The sequence below is a fragment of the Cricetulus griseus genome (assembly GCF_003668045.3).
Source record: "Cricetulus griseus strain 17A/GY chromosome 1 unlocalized genomic scaffold, alternate assembly CriGri-PICRH-1.0 chr1_1, whole genome shotgun sequence".
NCBI classification, from domain to species: Eukaryota; Metazoa; Chordata; class Mammalia; order Rodentia; family Cricetidae; genus Cricetulus; species Cricetulus griseus.
The window spans coordinates 57999405-58022971 of NW_023276807.1; the positions used below are offsets into that span (position 1 = coordinate 57999405).

Below are 23567 nucleotides of genomic sequence, written 5' to 3' on the forward strand. Positions count from 1 at the left end.
CATCCCAGGCTCGGCGCTCGGCGTGCAAGGGGCGGGACTTGCTCGGGATTGGCTGCAGCCGTCCGACCCCTTTCGCCGCCGGCCAGTACCTGTCGCCCGCAGGCGCCTGCGCAATGGGCCGGCCGTGGGGGGCGGGAAGCGCTTCGCGGCAGCGGAGCCCATGTCGGCCCTGAGGCGCTCGGGCTACGGCCCCAGTGACGGCCCTTCGTACGGCCGCTACTATGGGCCCGGGGGTGGCGATGTCCCGGTGCACGTACCTCCGCCCTTATACCCTCCTCTTCGGCCCGAGCCTCCCCAGCCTCCAGTTTCCTGGCGAGGGCGCGGGGGCGCCCCGGCCGAGACCACCTGGCCCGGAGAAGGCGCAGGTGGCGATGCCTACTACCCCTCCGGAGCCGCCTGGGCAGAGCCGAGCAGAGCCGGAGGCGCACACCAGGTAAGCTTCGCAGTCTTTTCCCGGGACCCAGAAGGGAAGTCTTGGGCGGAGGTGAGGACCATTGGGGGTTTTATACTTAGGGTTTGTTACGACTCGGGTTTCTGATTTGTTCTTCTTCTGGGGAAGGTGCAGAGAAAGAGACTGGAGACGTAAGTGAGGGGATAGATGCTTGTGTTCCATTTGTCCCTTCATTTTTACTTCAGCCGTCATAAGAGTGCCAGTTATCACCAAAAAAAAAAAAAAAAAAATTATTCTGCGCTGACTTCCTAAGCTTAGTAGCAGGCTGCAGGAATCTGTCTCCCGAGAGCGTAATGTAGGGTGATTGGGCTGTAAAAATTTATCCTGCGTGGCTCGGGCAGCTGCAGTCCCAGGCGTTACTCAGCAGCCCCTCCCGCGGGGGAGGGGTGGGGGGGGATCCATCATTTAGTCCCTTATCACTAAATCTTTGCCTGGGATTGAATCACGAATAATCAATGTTGCAAAGTACCTTTATGTTCTATTTAATCACCACAAGGCTGAAAGACAGATGTTATTAATGCTTCCCATTTGTGAAAGAAGGCGGCTCTGGGAGATTAACTTGCCTAATATATTTGGACCTGTAACATTTTATTACCTGTATACATGCCAAAAATGTATTCCCATTTTTTTCCTTGTAAGGAGAAATGGTATAGGATGGTGGCACACATCTTTGGCCTTCATAACATCCTTATTTTCTGAAAATGAACTATAAAATTTCCCAATCATTAATGATGGGATTGCAAAATACTACAGTGCTTTGGGAAATAGCTGGGTAGTTTGTAAAATTTGTGGCAGAGAATTAGCTTGTGATCTAGCAGATCCACTTGTTAAGTATACTCAAGAAATGGAAAACAACAAAAAACAAAAACAAAAAAGAAATGGAAGACATGTCCACCTAAAAAGTTGTTTAACATGTCTTCATAGCATCATTAATCACAACGGCCAAAAACTCATGTAGTTATCAACTGATGGCTGGATTACCAATGGCTGGATACAATAGCATATGTTCTAAAACATAACATCCAGAAAGTAATGAATTCTCTATTCAATTTGTTTCAACGTGGATGAACCTTGAATAGATCATGCATGGTGGGTGAAGGTAGTCACAAGGATTGAGTTTCATTTAAATGTAGTGCCACCGTAAGAAGTTCCTAGAGACAGAAACATTAGTGGCTGCTGGAGTTGGAGACTGGAAGGAAGCATTGAAAAACTGGCCTCTGAAGTGTTAGTGTTCTGAAGTTAGTGATAAGGGCTTCACAGTTTTGAGTACCTTAAAAACCCCTGAATTGTACATTTTAAAAGGGTGGACTAAGTATTTCTCTAAAACTTGTGTAAGAATGAATACATGCAGTACTAAGAGGTTAACGTAAAGAAGAATCCATATTTTCTGTGCTGATTCCATAAGTAAGATGGAATAAGTAGGCTGTTGGACTTTTATGGTCTAGCGATGAAGTACTCGCCCAAATTAAAGATCAGTTGATGAAGAAAAGGAGTGATCTTTAAACTGCCAACTGACTTCTATTGAGTTTTCTATATTATCAAACTCTTAAGTCTGTTTTCTGGAGTAGAGATAGAAAAAAGACTTGCAAAAGTTAAAGTTCCAGTGTCATGTAGAGAGTTGTGAGGTTTGGTTGGAGTAAAGCTGTTCTAATAGTGTAGGTTATGGTGCTAGAATAGTTTGACATAGAACTGGAAACATATAATGGGCATTTATAAATCATTTTAAACTTTACTTTTCAGGGTGATGATCCTGAAACTTGAGAAGTTAAGGATTGGATTTCATTTCTTTTCTTTTTCTTCTCCTCCCACCCCCCAGATAGGGTTTCTCTGTGTAGCCCTGACTGTCCTGGAACTCACTCTATAGACTAGGCTGGCCTCAAACTCAGGGGTCTGCCTGCCTCTTCCTCGGCCTCCAGACTGCTGGGATTAAAGGCATATGCCACCATGCCCAATGAAAGGGTAGAATTTCTTATACAGCCAGAAAAAAAAAAAACAAAAAAACAAACAAAAAAAAACAAATCAAAGATATGCATGTTGCCATAGACGTACGTTTTTTTTCAAACCCACAATCTAACTTTATTGAATTTTAGTAAATTTTATAATATATCTTAGAAACAAACAAACAAAAAACCAAACCAAACAAACAAACAAACAAAAACACTACTAGGGAAATGCTCTGTGGCCAAGGTGCTTGCCTTGTATGTGAAGTCAGGGCATTGGCTCCCTAGACCCCGTGTAAATGCTGGGTGGCTTGTCTGTGATTCCAGCTTTAGAGGGTAGAGTTGGGATCCTTAGATCTAGCTGGCTGGCAAGACTAGCTAGCAATGCCAGAGAGCTGTGGTTTTTGATTGAGAGACCCCACCTCTTTGAGTGAGATAGAAGAGCAATTGAGGGAATCAGCCTCGGGCTTTAATATGCATGTACAGTGTCCTCACATGCGGAAAAGAGGGGTATAGGAATTTTTTTCTTTGTTTTCCCCCTAATGGTGAGACTTGTACCCAGGGCCTTGTATATTCTAGGCATATTTTTTATCAGTGACCTGCCTATAGCTGCAATCCTACAGGAAACTTTAAAAATCTACCTAGAAAGTGTGATCTGTGGGTAGCAACCTTTACTATCACTGCAAGGCTGTTAGAAATGCAGAGTCTTGCAACTGATTCATGTGCACAGCAAAGGGTCAAGTACGTTGAGGAGCTTACTCTGAACACACAAAGACTTGATTTTACTCATTAATTTTTCCAAGATGGGTCTCTTGTATCTTAGGCTGGCCCCAAACTCACCATGTAGCCAAGGATGATCTTGAATTTCTGAGCTTCTTGCCTCTACCTCTCAAATTCGTAGTATAGGTGAGCTCCACCCTACCTGTTTTGTTTTTTTTTTTAATTAACAAATTTAAATATGGTATAGAGGAAAACTGGAAATCTACTTTTACCAGGTTTGGTTTGGGGTTTATTGTTTGTTTGTTTTGTTTTGAGACAGGGTTTCTCTGTGTAGCTCTGGCTGTCCTGGAACTTGATTTGTAGACCAGGCTGGTCTTGAACTCAGACTAGCCTACTTCTGCCTCCTAAGAGCTGGAATTAAAGGCTTGTGCCACTACCACCAGGCTTTCATCCATTTTTTTGAGAGAGCAACTTCTAGGGCTGGAGAGATAGCTCAATGGTTATGAGCATTGGATACTCTTCCAGAGGACCTGGGTTCAATTCAGCATTCACATGACAGTTCACAACTGTCTGTAACTCTAGTTCCAGGTGGTCTGTCGCCCCCTTCTGGCACCAGACACACATATGATGTATTTACATGCATGTTGTTTGTAATATTTCTTTCTATTCTGTTGCCACTGCTCTTGGTTGGCCACCAGAGCTAGATGGTAAAATCCTGTTGTTGAAGATACTTAATGAGTTGTTTTCAGGACAGAGAAATTAAAGTGAAACTGAGCTGGAAGCTTTCTCCCTGCTGGCTAACTTTCATAATGCCTTGAGTTGCTATGCAAGCATCTTGGGGGAAAAAAAAAATCCTAACAGTCTTAACCAGATATGGACCCATGCTAAACCACTAACTTGCCTACCAAAATGTGCCCACTTATGTGATAGTGGTGTGACTGTTATAGGGTTAACAAATCACTTCGTGTTTGAGTCCCACTACAGGAGAGAATTGCTGTTTTGCTAAATGAACAAATTGTGCCCACTAAAGATCTTCCTTCAAATTACTTATGTAAACATAAGTTTACAGATGCTCACAGATGAGTGCTATTCTCAGGTTTGGTCAAAGGTTTGCTGTTGTTGGTAGTGGTGGTGGTAGGGTTTATGTGTGTGTTATAGTGGGTGGTGATTAGTGCTGAGACTTAACAACTGGTTAATGTGCTGGAAAAAAAATGTGACTGTTGAATGCTCAGCCCTAAATGGGACATATATTTTATCCTTCCAAGGCTCAAAGAACATTAAGGAAGTGGGGGATGGGAATACTAAGAGCCAGAGAAAGGAGAGGGCTGTTAGGGAAGACTGTCTTCTGGGTGTGACATGATCGTTGCATTGGTGAAGTCACAGTAGCTGTGATTACCTGCGCAATATTGGGCTTAGCAGCACTCTGTAACGGAGGAGAGACTCATGCGACTCCACCTTTCTGAGGATTTGTAGGCCATAAACATGCTAGTAGAGAGTGGCTGACAAGGCCCCACCCCTTCCAGAGGCACCATTGACAGTTAATCGTTGCTGGGGGTGGGTTTGGGTAGTCTTCAGTGATGTAGCCTCTGTTATGCTGTCTGTGCTCCTGTGAATAACTCTTCATCCATGCTCATTGGAGCAACCCTGATTAAATGTACTCAGATTGTTGTGGAGTGTGGGCAAGCCTACTGTGTAGTCTGTGTAATTGTTAGCAGTGCTGAGTGTCTTCTTGAGATACACAGCAATAGTGTAAAGTGAAGACAGAAGAGAGCTTGGCCAGGCCTGCAATCCCATCTCATGAGGTAGTTTAGGATGAAAGGTTAGAAATTTTCAGACCAGCCTGGCAACTCTGTAGAACCCTATGTTAAAGTAAAATAACAAATGGCTAAGGATGTACCAAACTGATAGAATACTTGCCTAGCTTCTTAAAACTCTGGGTTTAATCCCCAGTATGGGAAGTAAAAAAGGACAAACTAAAAACAAACAAACTAGAGAGCTGCTTGTGTTTTCTCTACACAGTGGATAACTCCATTTCAACAGGGTTTGGTTTTTGTGAGGTGGGTATCTGAAGAAAGAAAAGCAAGGGATATGGTGTTAGGAAGCTGAGTCAGGAAGAAAGCTAATGGATAGTGTGGACGATACTGGTAGTAAAATTTGAACCTGAAAGAGTCAACTGGAAGGACAGTCCCTTGATGGAGTTCTTAAGATTTAGACTTGGCCCCACCACCCCTAGGGCAATCAGCTTCAGCCCTTGTCTTCTCATGTCTTTACTCATGATTTAAAGTCGTGGGAAAGAGTGTAGATACACAATAATTCCAGGTTTAATCCAGCATAACCAACAAACCACAAAAACCAACAGACAAAACCCTCTTCTTTAAAGGAAATAAAAATGGTTTGTTATGAGCCAAAAGTACACTTAAACTCTTAAGTTCAAAGCCTAGTAACTCACCTTACTGAATAATAAACACATCATGTGTTAAACTAGATAGTCAGTGCTTTGGAAAAGTTTAAGAATTGGTTTGGGGGATTCTTACAAGAGTTTAGTGGCTTTATTGCAATTTATTTGAGGACGCAGCCTGAAAAGATGTCATCACAGCTAGACTTACTCCTTCAAGGGTGATTGTTCTATATGAGTTGATGGTACTGAAGTTATAGGTTGTAAGCAGAAAGCTTAGCCATAGGAAAAAGCACTAGAATACAAAAAAAAAAAAAAAAAAAAGATGTATTTACGTGTAGTAACTTGAGTAGTAATAGTTTCATATTCTACCGTTGTTATGTTAAGTATTATCCTAAATAGTGACAAATAACTATGTTAAACAGGCTATTTCATACCTGAAACATTTAGGACCAGAAATACTTCAGGTTTCAGATTTTTGAAGATACCTGCATAAAAATCATGAATTATTTTGAAGGCAGGACCTAAATGTAAACATGAAATTCAAGAATGTACAACTTTTACATGTTTGTAAACTTTAAAGGCAACTAACTGTACAACATTTTAATACCCCTGCATTTATTTGTTTGTTTTGCTGTGCTGAGAATGGAACCTAGAGCCTTGAATGAGCTTGATAAGGACTCTACCACTGAGCCACTCTCTCTGTCCATTACATGCATTTGACTGCAGCTCATTACCCGAGATCAAGTGTGACTTTTTCCTCCTGGAATGCCATATCAAAGCTCAAAATATCCAGAATTAGGGCAGTTTGGATTTCAGATTTTCAGATTGGGTATACTCAACATGTACTGACAACTGGAATTGGGAGAAGGCAAATTACTGTCTATGGTTTTGCTATCCATCTCGACATAGAATCCCTTTTATTATCATTTCATTGTATGGTGGATAATGCATAAGATTACTCTTCTTTTGTGTGTTGTTGTTTTTTGTTTTTCGAGACTGGGTTTCTCTGTGGCTTTGGAGGTTGCCCTGGAACTTGCTCTGTAGACTAGGCTGTCCTCGAACTCAGAGAGATTCACCTGCCTCTGCCTCCCGAGTGCTAGGATTAAAGGCATGTGCCACAATGGCCGGCCAAGATCAGTCTTTTACCAGCTATTCAATAGTTGTTTTGTTCTGGGGCATGTGATATACTTTGTACTTATATCTTTTTAAGTTTAATAATTATAGTGGCCTTATAGTAGGGCTCCTTTTGTTGTCTGGTGTTCCTTTTGATTCCCATTATCTTGCCTCTTGTTAGAGGTATCCATTTTCCCATCTAACCATTCGTTATTAAGAGTGAATTGGGCCAGGCAGTACTGGTACACGCCATTTCTAGCATTGAGGAGGCAGAGAAAGAGAGGCAGGAGGATCTCCGTGAGTTCAAGGCCAGCATGGTCTAAAGAACGAGTTCCAGGACAGCCAGAGCTGTTAAACAAAGAAACCCTGTCTCAAACAAAACAAAATTTAAAAACAGAGTGAATTGAATGTGGTAATGCACACCTGTAATTCTAACTGGGAATTCTAGCTAGGGGCAGGAGGATTGCAAGTTTGAGGTCAACCTGGAAATAAATAGGGAAACTGTTCGAAATGAAAGCATCAACAACAAGAAGAATGCTGTTTAAAATTAACTTGTTTTCCCTTTTTCCTTAGGAACAATCACCATACCCTGGCTATAATTCCAACTACTGGAATTCTGTGCGACCGAGGGCTCCATACCCAAATGCATATCCTGTGAGACCAGAGTTACAAGGCCAGGTATGACTGAAAATTGAGATTTTCTGTCTTTTTTCTTTTTTTTTTTTAAGACAGTTTTATATAGCACAGGATGGCCTGAAATTGTGTATAGTTGAGGTTGACCTTGAACTTCTTGATCCTTGTGGCTCCATCTCACAAGTGCTAGGATTATAGGCCCCTGTTACCACACTCAGTTTTATTTAGTGTTACGGATCAAATCCAGGGCTTCATGAACACTTAAGTAAGCACTCTACGAAGCTTTAATTAAAAAAATTATTAGCAAGCCGGGTGGTGGTGGTGCATGCCTTTAATCCCAGCACTTGTGAGGCAGAGGCAGGTGGATCTCTGAGTTCGAGGCCAGCCTGGTCTACAGAGTGAGTTCAAGGACAGCATCCAAAGCTACAGAGAAACACTGTCTCGAGGGGAAAAAGAAAAAAAAAAAATATAATATATATATATATATATATATATATATATATGCATTTATTAAGTATATATAATGATGGGTCTCATTATGACATTTTCCTTTTTTATTTTATTTAATTTTCTTCATTCTATATGTTTTGATCATATTCTTTTTTTTTTCCCCCTGTATCTTTGGAGCCTGGCCTGGAGCTTGCTCTGTAGACCAGGCTGGCCTCAAACTCACAGAGATCCGCCTGCCTCTGCCTCCCGAAGTACTGGGATTAAAGGTATGTGCCAGCACCACCTGGCTTTCAGGGAACGACTTTTGAGGCTGCAGCAACAAGTGGAGATAGTGCAAGTTCAGAGAAGGCACCAGGTTCTTTGCCAGCAGGAGTATGAGAGTGGCTAGACTAGAAATTGAGAGTGATCAACCAGAACTAACTGGTGCCAGAGTGATGGTATCTGGGGTTGGGGTTTTACATTGTTAGATGATTTGCAAATCAGCTATATAGTGCAGTTGGTGCTTCCCATGCTGTTATTGATGCTGGCTTTGTTCCTAATGGCATGCAGCTTGGTCAGACAGGAACTTTATATTGCTGTCAGGATGTCTGGAGCCGTCTAGTATTTAGACAACAAGGTAATTGTAGCTATTAACAAAGACCCAGAAGTGCTGATTTTCCAGATGGCATATATGGAATAGTTGCAGATTTATTTAAGATGGTTCCTGAGATGACTGAGATAATAAAGATTTAAACATGATCATGCCTTAAGAAAACTGTCCAGGCAGTGGAGTCACACGCCTTTAATCCCAGCACTCAGGAGGCAGAGGCAGGCAGATCTCTGTGAGTTCAAGGCTAGCCTGGTCTACAGAGTGAGTTCCAGGACAGTCAGGACTGTTTCATAGAGAAAAACCAAAATAAGGGGGAAAAGAGGATGCAGAAGCAGAGATAAGAAGAACCGCAAGTTTAGCACTAACAGAGGCTTCACAGTGAATTCCAGAGTAAGACCCTTCTCAGACAGACAGGCATATAAGTGAAATTGAAAATAAGAAAGAGTAAAAATAACTGTTTGTACTGTCCTAATATGGTTGTATTTGGGAAATGCGTCTTCAGCCTTTCCTTTGTCATCTGTATATACCTGAAACACTTACATATCTTTTAAATGTTTTAATCCATTTTTTCCATAGTCTGTCTGTGTGGAGTGTGCCACAGTGTACTTGTGGAAGGCAGAGGACAGCTCTCAGGAGCTATTTTCTTTTTCTTTTCTTTTTTTTTTTTTTTTCAGAAAATATTTTTATTTATGTTACTGAAAAAAATTTAAGTTACAGAGAAAAGAAATGAAACATCTGTATCAGAAGCTATTTTCCCTGGGCTCTAGGGATGAAACTGCTGTCACTAGGCTTGCAAAACAGGCACTTTTACCCATTGAGCCATCTCTGCTGCCCTATTGCAAACTTTTGTGCCTGTGTGTCATGTGCAGTTTACAGACTCAGTGACAGGAACTTCCTCCTTTCTGAGAGAGCGCTTAGTCCCTTGTGCAGGAATTACGTGTGGACCGATGACCACCATCCCCAGCTGCTGCTTCCTCCTCCTCTTTACCATTAGGGAAAATTTCAAACAAAAGAAACAAATGTCCTCTCAGCTTCCACAAGTCTCAACACTTGACCGTATTTATCTTTGGAGTATTTCTTAGAGTATTTTGAAGAAAATTCCAACTAGCATATCTTATTGCTAGTAAATAAACCTAAGTATGTTCATTTAAAAATCAACAAAAATAAAAACAAAAACTACCATATCGTGGTGGTTTAAATGAGATTGTCCTGCCCACCCCCACCCCCCCCATTGGCTCTGGCATTTGAAAACTTGGACCTCAGTTGGTGGTACTGTTTATGAGACTTAAGAGGTGTGGCCTTGCTTAAGGAAGTATGTCATTGGGGTAGACTTTGAGGGTTTAAAGACTTGAGAGACTTTGAGCTCCCTCTTTCTGCTTTGTACTTATAGTTTAGGATTATAGCTGTCCATGGGTGCTGGTGGCACATGACTTTAATCCCAGCACAGCTCTCAGTCTGGCAGTAAACATACCCCCACCCCCACCCCAGCCATCTTGGAAAGACAACTGCTAAAAAAGTAACCTGTCCTTAACTTTAGCAATGTTGTTTACCAGATAAAAGACCGCGTGGCCAGAAATAGGTAAAGATTTACAATAAAGACAGATTTAGATGAAGAAAAACCTCTAAAGGTTTACAGTGTGTTTAAAAATATACTTAGGCTTCTGAGAGAAAAAGAAATGGGATAAACTGTTAAAAAAAAAAAAAAAGAGGAAGAAGAAAAAGAGTAGCTGAGCTTTGGTAGCACATGTCTTTAATCGCCCACTCCAGAAGCAGAGGCAGGCAGATTTCCAAACCCTGTCTCATAAAAGGAAAAAATAAAAGTAAAAGAAATAGAATAATAAAAAGCCACGTAAAGATGGAAAATACACAGAGAGTCTGGATACTATATGCTTCATTGTTGTCTTTAAATTATTTGATTGCTGAGGAAAGAGCTACAACTGCTACAATGCATTTGATTATCAATGCTGCTAAATTAATCCAACTTATATATTTTAAAAATGCTTTGACTTCTAAATTTGAATATAAGGACAGGTTACTTGGGAAAGGAGTTTTTGCTTGTGTTTTCACAGAAAATGGAAAGCTATGGATTCCTTCCAGACTAATATGGTTTGATCAAGCAAGACCCCCTGAAGCAGTGGCCCAACTGATCCTACATCCAAAACAGCTAAGATAATGCAGTCATAGATGGCTGTGGCCAGGTTTCTTTCTATGTTTTATCATGATCCCCATGGTATGGACATCACCCCCAACCAGCAGGAAGCAGTTTGGAATGAATGACACCTGAATTCCCAAATATTGTTTATAAATATTTGTATTCATTTAAATGGGGTTGATTACAAATGATAATGATCACAGTCAATTTCTTTGTAAAGGAAAAAAGGGGAATAGGAATGAATACTTTACATTGGTATGGATTTTCATTTATTGATACAAATTTAAAGTCATTTTTGTGATATGTATATGTCTCCTCTTGTTTGGGTATTTTGTTTATACTGATCTTTTAAAATGTAATGCATAATTAAATACAGATTGTATTTAGTTAGGTATAATAGTCAAAACTTACAGTTAGGTTAGTTAGGTTTTCTAGATATACAGAGATGTATTTGAGATAGATATTCTTCAAACCTTTCAAAGACCTACAGAATATATGACATTTAAATGGTTTAGGGTTTTTCATGACAATGAGACACAACTGCTCCTGGCACACCAATTATGTTTGAGAGGAAGATGGAGATTGAAGAAACTTGTTACAGAGCTTGCTTTCTACATGGCAAGATTAGCCATTTGGGCAAGAAACTGCTCTTGCCTGGACTGTTTGATAAACTGGACATGCAGGACCCACAGGAAAGTGACTGCTGAACTTGCAAAACAAGACTGTACTGAAGGGTTCCTGTTTCATGGAGAGTCTGCCAGACACACTGTGGCCTATAGGCTGAAGATGGATGCCCCAAAGTTACAGAGGAACTTTGAGTGACTGTCCAGGTAGCAAGATGTCTCTGTCAATTCTAAAGTTTATATATTATACTTTTGTGGTCTTTGATGGAGTTGAAGACAGATAGTTATGATTATAGTTTTCTTTAGTTATTATAAAAGATAAGCTACCTATAAGACCTTCGACTCACAAAGATAAGATGATAGAATATTTTCTTTAAATCTTGCTGAATGTTAATGAACTAAATATCGTAACTATGGTTCTTACTTGATAACTGTTTTGTTATGTATTTTACTATGTTAATGGTAAAACCCTTCTTTCATTTAGACAGAAAAGAGGAGATGATGGGGGAGGTCCTTCTATGTATGTGTTTGTCTTATTGGTTGATGAATAAAGCACTGTTGGCCAATAAGGAAGCAAGATAGATGAGACTATGAGTCGAGGAGGATTCTGGGAAATGTAGTAGGGAAGAGCCGCCATGTGATCCCAGAAAGACATGACACATTCTGCCGGTGTCCTCAATAAGTAAGATAAGTTTATAAAATATATAGATTAATAGTTATGGGTGATACTTAAGACAGAGCTAGCAGGGAGGCAGAGGTAGGTGGATCTCTATGAGTTCAAAGCCAGCTGGGTCTACAGAGCAAGTTCCAGGACAGTTAGGGCTACACAGAGAGACTGCCTCAAAAAACTAAAAAACAAAAACAAACAAACAAAAAAAAGATTATGGCTCTCAGCTTGCTTCTCCAGCTTCTGAGTCTCCACTTTACCACATTGAACTTACCCTCTGGGACCAGAAGCCCACATAAACTCTCCTCTTTAGTTGTCTTGGTGATGGTGTTTTTATCACAGCAATAGAAAAGTGACTAATGCACATAGCATGATTAAAACTGTACAAAGGAGTGCCAGCAAGATAACTCAGTGAATAAAGGGACTTGTCACCAAGTCTTATCACCAGGTTCAGTTCCTGGAACCCACATGTTGGCAGCTCTCACCAGGTGTCCTCTGAGCTCAAAATCTGTGCCATAGTATTTGTGTACACATGACCCCACCACTGTCACACACACACAAAAAGAAATAGATAAAGGGGATGGAGAAATGGCTCAGTGGTTAAGAGCACTGGCTGCTCTTCCAAAGGATCTGTTCAATTCCCAACACCCACATGGCAGATTACAATTGTCTTACTCCAAGACCTGACAGCCTCACACAGATACACATGCAGGCAAAATATCAATGCATATAAAATAAAAATAAATTTTAAAAAAAGGAGAAGATAAGACCAGGCATGGTGGCACACACCTGCTTTCTTTCTTTCCTTCTTTCTTTCTTCCCCTCTTTCTTTCTTCCTTTTTTTTTTTTCTTTAAATTCTAGTACTTTATTCCCTACATTGTAGCTATAAAATCCCATATGGATTTTCAGTGTTAAATAGTGACATGACCAAGTTTCAGAGATTTATTCATCAATGTAATAAAATCCACAAAAAAATAATAACATGATTTCATGCATTCAGAGGAGAAGTATTTTTGGTTAAGTGGGAATTGTGTAGATGGCCTCTGAAAGACCTTCATTATATAAACAGCTATATGGTGAACTTCATGGGTCTTCAGTTTGCTGTAGTCTAGTAGAGTTTCTATTTATTGAGACCCAGTTTGTTCCAAAGTTCTGGGTTATTCTTTCTGTTCCTGCTGACATCTGGACTGTGCAGTACATACAGAGCTGCTCCAGTTCCTCCTACTTTGTAAAGATGGAGAGAGGACTTGAGCTGGGATGCTGCTTGGCTTGCTTGTTGATCTGGTGGAGTACAGAGGCTGACCTCCACTAGACTGGAGAACAAGACCAGGACACGGACACTGAGTAGCTTCAGCAACCTGGCTGAGGGGATGGCACACACCTTTAGTCTAGTACTCAGGAGGCAGAGGTGGAAGAATCTCTGTGAATTCAAGGCCAGCCCTTTCTACATAGAAAATTCCAGGCCCATCAAATTACACAATGAGACCTGTCTCAAAAAAAGAAAAAGGAGTGAATAAGTAAAGTTTTTTTAAAAAAAAAAATCTTACAAGGAAACAATTCTAATTAAATCTACTTGTTTCTAACAATAAATTGAATAAAATTCCTTCAAGAATAGTCCTTGGGCCTGGAGAGATGGCTCAGCAGTTAAGAGTATAGGCTGCTCTTGCAGGGGACCCAAGTTCAATTCCCAGCACCCACATGGCAGCCCACAGCTGTCTGTAACTCCATTTCCAACACCCTCATACAGACATACATACAAGCAAAACACCAATGTGCATGAAATAAAAATAAATTTTTAAAAACTTTAAAAATCATTTAATTATTGCATTATCATACAGGATTTAGGTTTGTTTCTTTGTTTTTCAAGACAGGGTCTCTCGGTGTAGCTCTGCCTATCCTGGAACTCACTCTGTAATCTAGGCTGGCTTTGAACTCACAGAGATCCACCTACCTCTGCCTCCCAAGTGCTGGGATTAAAGGTGTGCACTGCCACTATCTGGCTTTAAACTCTATGGTTTGTGTTGTTAATTTTTTAAGGGTTACTTATTTTTATTTTTATATATAAAAATTTATATATGGATGCCTTACTTGCTTGTATGTATGTGCACCACACATATGCAGTCCCCACAGAGGCCAGAAAAGTGCATTGAATCCCCTGGACTGGAGTTAGAGATGATTGTGAGCTGTCATGTGGGTGCTGGAAACTGAACCTGGATCCTCTGGAAGAGCAGCCAGTGCCCTTAACCACTGAGCCTTCTCTCCTGCTCTATCCTGTTGTGTGTAATTACAAATAATGTACATGAGCTACTTCATACCGGTGACTTTTTTCTAGGTGAATGATTTACACAACAAAAAGTCACGTGATATCTTATCAAATCTGTACTTTTTCAGACTGAAAACCTTAAGGGCTTCTGGGTAAATATTACTTGGCCCTTTAATCTTTTATTGTTCCTGACCACACATTCAGTTCTTTGGGCATTTGAATTTTGTTTCTCTTGTTTGAAACAGGTCCTACTAATGTAGGCTAGGCTGTCTTCTACCTCATATTCCTCCTGTCTTAGTGCTGGGATCACAGGTGTGTATACACAAACTTAGGGTTCCTCCCTTCCCTCAGACAAGGTCTCACTATGTAGTCTACTAGCTATAATCATGAAATTTTCCCTGCCATGGTGCTGGGATTATAAACAGGTACCAACACAGCCATTTTAGTTCTGTGTAGTGAAAATAATAAGGATTAGAGACAGCAGTGGTTACAAGAAAACATGATTTTACAATTTTAAAAAAGCTAAAGTGGACCTGGGGAGATGGCTCAGTGAACAAAATGCCTGCTGTGCAAATGTGATGGCCTGAATTTGGATTCCCAGAACCACATAAAGGCTAAATGCAGTAGCCCATGTGTCTGTAATCCCTCGCCTGGAGTAAATAAGAGGCCCTGTGTCAAACAAGTTCGTCCTCTGACCTTCACATGTATACCGAGACACGTACATGTCCCCTCCACATCATACACATACACCCGTCATTCACACACACACAAATAGAGAGACAGAGACAGAGAGACAGAGAACATTAAAGTAATAGTTTAAGCTTAGGGCTTAGCTTTAATCTTATTTGGAGTATTAAACAGGATTCTGGATATCAGCAATGTAATTTAAAAGTACAGGAGAAGGGACTGGCATTGTATATTATTGGTAACACACTTGTCTGGCATGCACAAGGCTCTGGATTTAGTTCCCAGTGCTGTTTAAAACAACAACCACACTAGTAAGCAGTAAGGAGTTTCTCTGTTATATCTGTTGTTATCTGGGAAGCAGGGTGGTTTCACTGTTGAATATGGACTATATATAGTATCAGACCTAGGTTCATTTCTTGAACTCGTCATAATACTTACAGCAATGTAATCACCGTCTGTTGAGCATATTGTGTACCTGCTAAGTCATTGATTTTTTTGTTATCTCACTTAATTTTCTCTGTAATTCTGGAAGGTAAGTTTAGACTCTTCATTTTCCTGTTAGAGAAACTGCAGCTAAGAGTAATTACAGAGTGAGCTCTATCTCTGATTTCTCTCTTTATCCTTTCTATTATGTAATAGTATTTCTTTTTTTCTCTAGCTAGTCCCCCACATTTCCTAGAGTCACCTTCTGTGGATACAAGTTCTCTGATAATGGATGTAATTGTGAATAATATTTAAGAAATGTTTGGGAAGGTCATTACTTTGTCACTTCACCTGCCATCACAATATATTCTTCCATTGGTGCAACATAACTTAGAGTTATAGCTGAGTTCAGTGCATGTATTGTGCTTACAGTAGAGAAGAGAAAGAGTGCTTCATAGACTGCTGAGGTAGCTTAGATTTTTGTCAGTTACTGGTATCTTTTCTTCCTAACATTTTCAAGGTTGGACATTAAGTGCATTTCTATAGTTGGTTGTTTTCTTACTCTTTACTCTTTTGGCTCTTTGCTCTTTGGGCCCGCCACCCAACTCCCAGATAAACACACAGAGGATTGCTATTACTTATAAATGCCCAGCCTCAGCTTGGCTTATTTCTAGCGGCTTTTCTTAACTTATCCTGTTTACCTTTTTCCTCTGGGCTTTTTCCTTTTCTTACTTCTGTAATCTTAGTTTCATGCTTACTCTGTGGCTGGCTATGTAGCTGAGTGGCTGGCCCCTACTTTTCTTGCTCCCTGATCTCTATTGCTTCCCCATCCCTCTTTCTCTCCTATTTATTCTCTTTGCCTGCCAACCCTGCCTATCCTTTCTCCTGCCTCCCTATTGACCATTCAGCTCTTTAGTAGACTAATCAGGTGTTTTAGGCAGGCACAGTAACACAGCTTCACAGAGTTAAACAAATACAACATAAAAGAATGCAATACATCTTTGCATCATTAAAACAAATGTTCCACAGCATAAACAAATATAACACCTCTTTTTAAAAAAAAAAAAAGATTTGTTATGTATACAGTATTCTGTTTGCATGTATCTCTGCAGGCCAGAAGAGGGCACCAGATCTCATCATAGATGTCTGTAAGCCACCATGTGGTTGCTGGGAATACAAATACAACATAAAAGAATGCAATACATCTTTGCATCATTAAAACAAATGTTCCACAGCATAAACAAATATAACACCTCTTTTTAAAAAAAAAAAAAGATTTGTTATGTATACAGTATTCTGTTTGCATGTATCTCTGCAGGCCAGAAGAGGGCACCAGATCTCATCATAGATGTCTGTAAGCCACCATGTGGTTGCTGGGAATTGTACTCAGGACCTCTGGAAGAGCAATCGGTGCTCTTAACCTCTGAGTCATCTCTCCAGCCCAATGTAACATCTCTTTAATATTCTACAACACATTTCAGCCCTTTAACCCATTCATCTTTCTTCCTCCCTGATTTTCCTTTTTTTCAGAGTTTGAATTCTTATACAAATGGAGCATATGGTACACCATACCCTCCTGGCCCTGGACCAAATACTGCCTCATACTCTGGGGCTTATTATGTACCTGGCTATACTCAAAGCAATTACTCCACGGAAGTTCCAAGCACTTACCGTTCACCTGGGAACAGCCCAACCCCTGTCTCTCGTTGGATATATTCCCAGCAGGACTGTCAAACAGAAGCGCCTCCTCTCAGGGGTCAGGTTCCAGGATATCCTACTTCACAGGTAAGCAGTTTTCTGTCAGGGAAACAATGTCTGCTTCCTGAATTGTAAATAGTGGAAAGTTGTTTATTATATGAGTACCATTTATTATATGAGTACCAGCTTAAGAAAACAACTAGAGCCAAGCATGGTGTGTACACCTTTAATCCCAATTCTCATGAGGCAGAGGCAAGCTAAGCCCATTGAGTTCAAGACCATCCAAGGCTAGATAGTGTGGCCTTGTCTCAAAAAAACGAAAGAAAACATAGATATTCAGATATTTTTCTATGAAGGATTTTGGCCAAAGATACCTTAAAAATATATGATCATAGTTCTTTTAAATTCTAAGTTAAATTTATTATTTGTGTGCCTGGTGGTTGTTGGGGGGATGACACATGTACCACAGCCATGTGTGGAGGTCAGAGGGCAGCTTTGTGGAATGTGTTCTCTTTTTATCTTCTATAGATTCCAGGGATCAAATTCAGGTCACCAGACTTGCATAGCAAGTGCCTTTACTTACTGAGCCAACTCACCAGCCCATAATTATAATTTTTTTCTTTTCTTTCTTTCTTTTTAAGGCCAGGTCTCAGTATGTAGCCCAAGGAGGCTTCAAACTCACAGCCATCTGCCTGTCTCTACTTCCTGAGTGCTGGGACTAAAGACATATGCCACCATACCTGGCTCCTATCTTGTCTCCTCCCCCCCTTTATTTCCATTATTTTTAATAACAGCATGTTATTAAAATCATTTTGATCTCTAGGTAAAATCATACATGTGTGCATGTATGATTGTGTTTGTATACATGTACATGAATGCAGGTACTCACAAATGCCAGAGGTGTGAGAACCCCTGGAACTGGAGTGACGGGTTTGGGAGCCACCTGACATGGTGTTAGGACTTGAACTCAGGGTCCTCTAGAAGAGAACTGTATGCTCTTAACTACTGACACATTTCTGCAGCCCCTATAAAACTTTTGTAATAAATCTTTAGTAGTTGTTAGAAACTTTCCCTAACTTAATCTTTTCCAGTGCTGTTAGGTTTGTATTAATATGCTAGGAATATACCACGTTTCTTTCTGTTTGTTTCGAAAAGAATTCTACTGTATTTGTATTTATAGCGTGTAGATTATAGCGTGTAGTATTTTTAGAAAATAACATGCTTCATCCAGTGAATTTTAGGTCTTATTCCTAAGGCTTTCACCAACTCTGTTCTTTGTGTTTTGGAGTCACGGTTTCTCAGGTGTGGAGAACTTTTGGTAACCAAATAATGACTTACTCGAAGGTCAGGATCTGTCTGTGCTATATCTATCTATCTATCTATCTATCTATCTATCTATCTATCTATCTATCTATCTATCTATTTATTTATTTTGGTGTTCCGGGACAGGGTTTCTCTGTGTAGCTTTGGAGCCTATCCTGGCACTTGCTCTGGAGACCAGGCTGGCCTCAAAGTCACAGAGATCAGCCTGCCTCTGCCTCCCAAGTGCTGGGATTAAAGGCATGCACCACCAACACCCGGCTAAGCTATTTTTATTACTTTAAACTTTTTGTTTTGTTTTTTAAGCAGTGACCAATTAGCATACCAGCATATTTGTTTTTTCCAATCTAGAACCCTGCAATGACCTTGCCTCATTATCCTTATGGAGATGGTAACCGTACTGTGCCACAGTCAGGAGCAACTGTACGACCACAAGATGATGCATGGGCTTCTGGTGCTTATGGTATGGGGACCCGTTACCCCTGGCCTTCAGCTGCACCCTCAGCACCATCTGGGAATCTCTACATGACAGAAAGTGCTTCACCCTGGCCTGGCAACAGTTCTCCTCAGCAACCTCCTTCACCACCACCCCAACAACCCAAGGTAGGACACCTTCCAAATGCTGCAGTTTTGATCTCTAGGTAATTAAGAGAATACAAGACGACACATCTCTGTATTTGCCTATGGCGGAGGAGACTAACTGCAAAAAAGTTGATTACTACACTACAGCATTATGTAGCTTGATTTATGTTTTTGTTTTTTTCTTATAGACATTATCGTTGGTGGTTTTTTTTTTTAGGTTATCTTTTTTGTGCTTTTCTATTGTGTGTGTGTGTGTGTGTGTGTGTATAGATGCACTGGCTGCATGTATGTCTATGTACCATGAGTGTGCCTGGTGTCCTTGGAGGCCAGATTCCCTGGAACTGAAATTGCAGGCAGTTAATGAGCTACCTTGTAGCTACTGATAATCAAATGTGGGTCCTCTGGAAGAGCAGCCAGTGCTGGTAACTGCTAGCTATCTCTCCAGCACAATATCTTTTTTAAAAATATGGAAAGAAATGCTTAATTTTTACTATGATACTATCTGAATATTAAATAGAATCAAAACATGTGTTTTACGACCTCAAATGCTATGTGGTAAGAAGATGAAAGACAGTGTGAAGTAGCACAACACTGTGTGGTGTCATTCACATAAGCCTCAGGCAGAACCCTGTCTGCTTTTGGTTGTGTGCCTGGGTCTCTCACTATTTAAGGAGGAAATATCAAGTCACTGAATGAATTGTGAGGGAGTAAGATTGATTATGAAGTATTCACAAAGATGACTAGTATTGAGGTAGATTCTAACCCATCATATTTAAGAATTCTGTGGCTTTTATTTGAAAGGGCTTCCCTGTTATCTTCAATAAATCCAGTTTTATTGGTGGGAATATTTTCAAGTACTTTCCTGTTTGGGAAAGGTGGGTACTAACATATCTGATGTTGATAGCCTCCCATTAAAATAGCTTTTGTTCTCCTTTCTGTCTTCTCATTCTAAGGATCCCTCGTACTCCTATAACCAGTCGGGCCAAAGCGTGAACCGGCACAGCTTTCCGTGCAGTGTCCATCAGTATGAGTCTTCAGGAGCAATGAACAATGATAATTCAGACCTTTTGGATTCTCAAGTCCAATACAGTGCTGAGCCTCAGTTGTATGGTAATGCTGCCAGTGACCATGCCAGCAATCCAGTTCAGAGTAATAATCTCCCTGAAGAGTGTTTTTCTTCAGGTGAAGGTACACCTCCAAGTATTAAAAAAATCATACATGTGCTGGAAAAGGTTCAGTATCTTGAGCAAGAAGTAGAAGAGTTTGTAGGAAAAAAGACAGACAAAGCATACTGGCTTCTGGAAGAGATGCTGACAAAGGAACTTTTAGAACTAGATTCTGTTGAAACTGGAGGCCAGGACTCCGTCCGTCAGGCCAGAAAAGAGGCTGTCTGTAAGATCCAGGCCATACTGGAGAAATTAGAGAAAAAGGGATTATGAAATAATTTGGAATGAAGGGTAACCCTGTTACTAATTTGGCCAAAGAACTCTTGAATTTGGTTAGTTACCGTCTTTTGAAATCCTGTTGTGACAAGAAGCAACACATTCCAACTTCTGACCTAAAACTTGAAAGGAAAAGAAGCTGAGAAGCTGGCAGAGGAATGGACGAACACATTATGGGGCTCTTTGCGGTTTTCAGATCACTGAACATAACAAGGAAACTGGAATTATCAGTATTACCAAGTAGACCCACTCCTGAAGAAATCCATGGGCATCTCTAGGCTGCTTCTTATCAGCAGGAGGGAAATAGACTTTATGTAACAGGTTATCAAAACATAATCCAAGACAAGCAGGCTGTTTTGTATGCATCTAGACTGTCACATTTTTGTGCATTGTGACTGCATATACTTCATGTGTAAATTATAGCTTAGACTCTTGACCTCTGTTTTGTTTGTTATCTGCAGTTCACAAATGTAATATTATTCTACTTCTTGGTACATTTTGTAGTAATATGTTTAAAATAATCAAATACTGGCAGCCAGATAAATGGGCAGTTCTGAACAAATTCATACCCTTTCACCACTTGAATCTATTGTAGTGTGTAGTGAGCTCCTGAAGTCAATCATTTCTCTCTGTTTTGTGTAGCATGTTATGTTAGAGATCTTCCCACTTCTGCTTTTCATAGTAGTTGGGAAGGTGAATTTGGAAATTACATTAACATAAGAATGACAATGTTTGTGGACGTTTTACTTCTTTGCTTTTTTTGTTGTATTTGGATAAAGATCCACTTTTGAAATTGCTTTTTTTAGAAAAATATCTTTGGCTATTGCTGCTTCTATAGAGAGCCGTATGATAGAAACATAAAAAACCTAAATGCCACAGTTAGTATAAAGAGTGGCTGCAAAAGGCAACAAATATGACTATTTAATAATACTGTTCTCCATTTAATAGTTTCTATGGGACAGATTTGAGCTCAGTTTATAGTTGATAGAAGGAAAAGGAGACTCATGCTCAGGGAATGAGTCAGCTATAGCTAAAGTAGGAAATTCATTGTTTTATCTTAAATTCGCTCTTTATTTCATAGGATAAATTACATAGAATTGCTTATTTCATAAGAAATATGTTATTTATTATTAATAACAGTCGATTTGTTAAACCAAATTTAAGAAAGGGGCCTTTCTTGGTTATCCATATATGTTGTTATACAGAGACAGGTAAATAATTTACCTTTTAAATCTAAAGTGAGGTCTAGCATACAGTATCTGCTTTTGCAACAAAAGCAGTTTCTTAGTAAAATATCAAAGTGATACTTGTTTTCTAGACTAGCAGACCTTTATGTTAGTGATACTAAACCTATAGCCATCTCCCTTCTAATTACATAGAACCAAACCGATGCCAACATATAATAAGTAGAAATGTAGTAAAAATATTGTATGGATGCTGGGGATGTTGCTAAGTTAATAGAGTGTTTGCCCAACATACATGAAGTCCTGGGTTAAATCCCCAGTATTGCATAAACCAGGCATTAGTGGTACGTAACTGTCTCAGCATTTGGGAGGTGGAGGCAGGAAGAAGATTGCAAGCGACATCCTCAGCGACAAAATGAATTCAAGGCCAAGGCCACTCTGAGCCATATGAGATCCTGTCTCAAAAAACTAAAAGGATAAGTGATTCAAGATGTGATTATTTTATCCAGGAGGCTGTTGTTTTTAACGATTTTATTTAGCTGGGTTTGGTGGTATACATTTTTAATCCAGGCAGAGGTGGGTAGATCTCTTGAATTCAAGGTCAACCTGGTCTACAGAGAGGTTCCTGATCATCCAGGGCTACATAGTAGCACACATGCTCTATCTTCTTTCTTTCTTTCTATCTATCTATCTATCTATCTATCTATCTATCTATCTATCTATCTGATGTGTGTGTGCACACATGTGTGTGTTTTATAACAAGTTTTATTTTTGAAACAGAATTTTGTGCCAGGTTGGCCTTAAACTTGGTATTTAGCCTGGGACAACCTGAAAGTCCTGATCTTCTGCCTCACCTTTCTATTACAGGTTTGTGCCTGGGTTATGTGGTGCTGAGACTCAAACTCAGGGCTGTGTATATGCTAGGCAAGCACTGTACTGAGCTACAACTGTAGTCCTGATTCTCTTATTTTTGGGCTAATACGGAAATGTTTTTACCTCTAACCCCAGCATTCAGAGGCAAGTGGATGGGTCTCTGATTCTGAGACCACTTTGGTCTACATAGTAAATGCCAGGCTAGCCAATAGTGAGACCTAACCACCCTCAAAGAAAAAAGTTTTCTATAAAAACATGACAAGTATACTTAAAAGTATAAGAGGAGAAACCTTAATGCCATGTTGCCATCGAGACACTGATAGATACAGAAGAACACAGTTTTGCTTAACTTATGCTGCCCAAGTTGCCAATTTCTGCATTCTTCATTTTTACGTATTATACACGTTATGCACAAATGTACATACATGTGTATATATCTTAAGTTATTTTTTGAACTATTAACATGATTTTAAACTTACAGAAGAGCTGTAAAAAATAGCTTTCCTGTGTACCCTCCATCTATCTTCCCCTTGTTCTGACTTGTTCCCTAACTAAAACATTTGTCACAATTGAGAGTTAATCTTTTATAGTGCTGTTAATACTAGCTAAAGTAGCAAGCTAATAGTAAATATTTTATTGATCTTTTTATTAGCATCCTCTTCACTGTACCAGATCCCATTTCGCATTTAGTTCTGTCTGAGTAGTCTTTCCCTCTGTGACACTGTATCATAAGGATAGCTGGTGTTGTCATGTATTTCCTGTGTGGTTCACTTTGAGCACTCTGCTGAAGTGGCGTCTGCTAGGATTTACTACTGTAAGCTTACCCTGCTTTCCTTTGTAATTACTGAGTATGACTATGCAACTGTCCTGTTTCTGCTTAGAATTTGCCTCTCCTGTCTCCTGGCAGATCTTGCTTGTGGCATTTACTACTGTGGTGTTCAAATGGTGATTTTTCTATTTCTTTCATTTCTTCTATATTTAATAACTGGAATTCTTCTGGAAGGAAGAACTGTGGATTCTGGATTTATATTTTTAATTATATCAAGATATTGAAGATAGGTACGAACTCAGAACTTAAAGATATAAACCATGATAATTGATTGCAAATGGCCAGTATCAAAGAAAAAAGCAATGTTAGTGACCTGTCTTTGAAAATATAATGAATTTAAGAATGAAAATAATATTTATGATTTGTAAAATTTGTTTGACTTTTGACTTAAAATTGATTTGAAATGAAACACTTTTCCTTTGAAATTTTACATCTAGACTTTTTTAAGGTGTCTAAATTTATATTACTTTGGGGATCATTTTTTGTCAAATCTTGAATAAAGTTACCTACATCTGGCATGATAAACACA

The 23567-nt window shown here is 39.7% G+C and overlaps 1 protein-coding gene across 1 annotated transcript; it reads left to right on the plus strand.

Annotated features, from left to right (window-relative positions):
* The first annotated feature begins 101 nt into the window (after positions 1-101).
* Bag4 (BAG cochaperone 4) lies at positions 102-23567 on the plus strand. Its single transcript, XM_027395364.2, has 5 exons — positions 102-433; positions 7196-7300; positions 16641-16895; positions 18480-18731; positions 19664-23567. Exons 1-5 carry the CDS (start codon positions 161-163, stop codon positions 20147-20149), a joined length of 1371 nt encoding a protein of 456 aa, XP_027251165.1. The 5' UTR covers positions 102-160; the 3' UTR covers positions 20150-23567.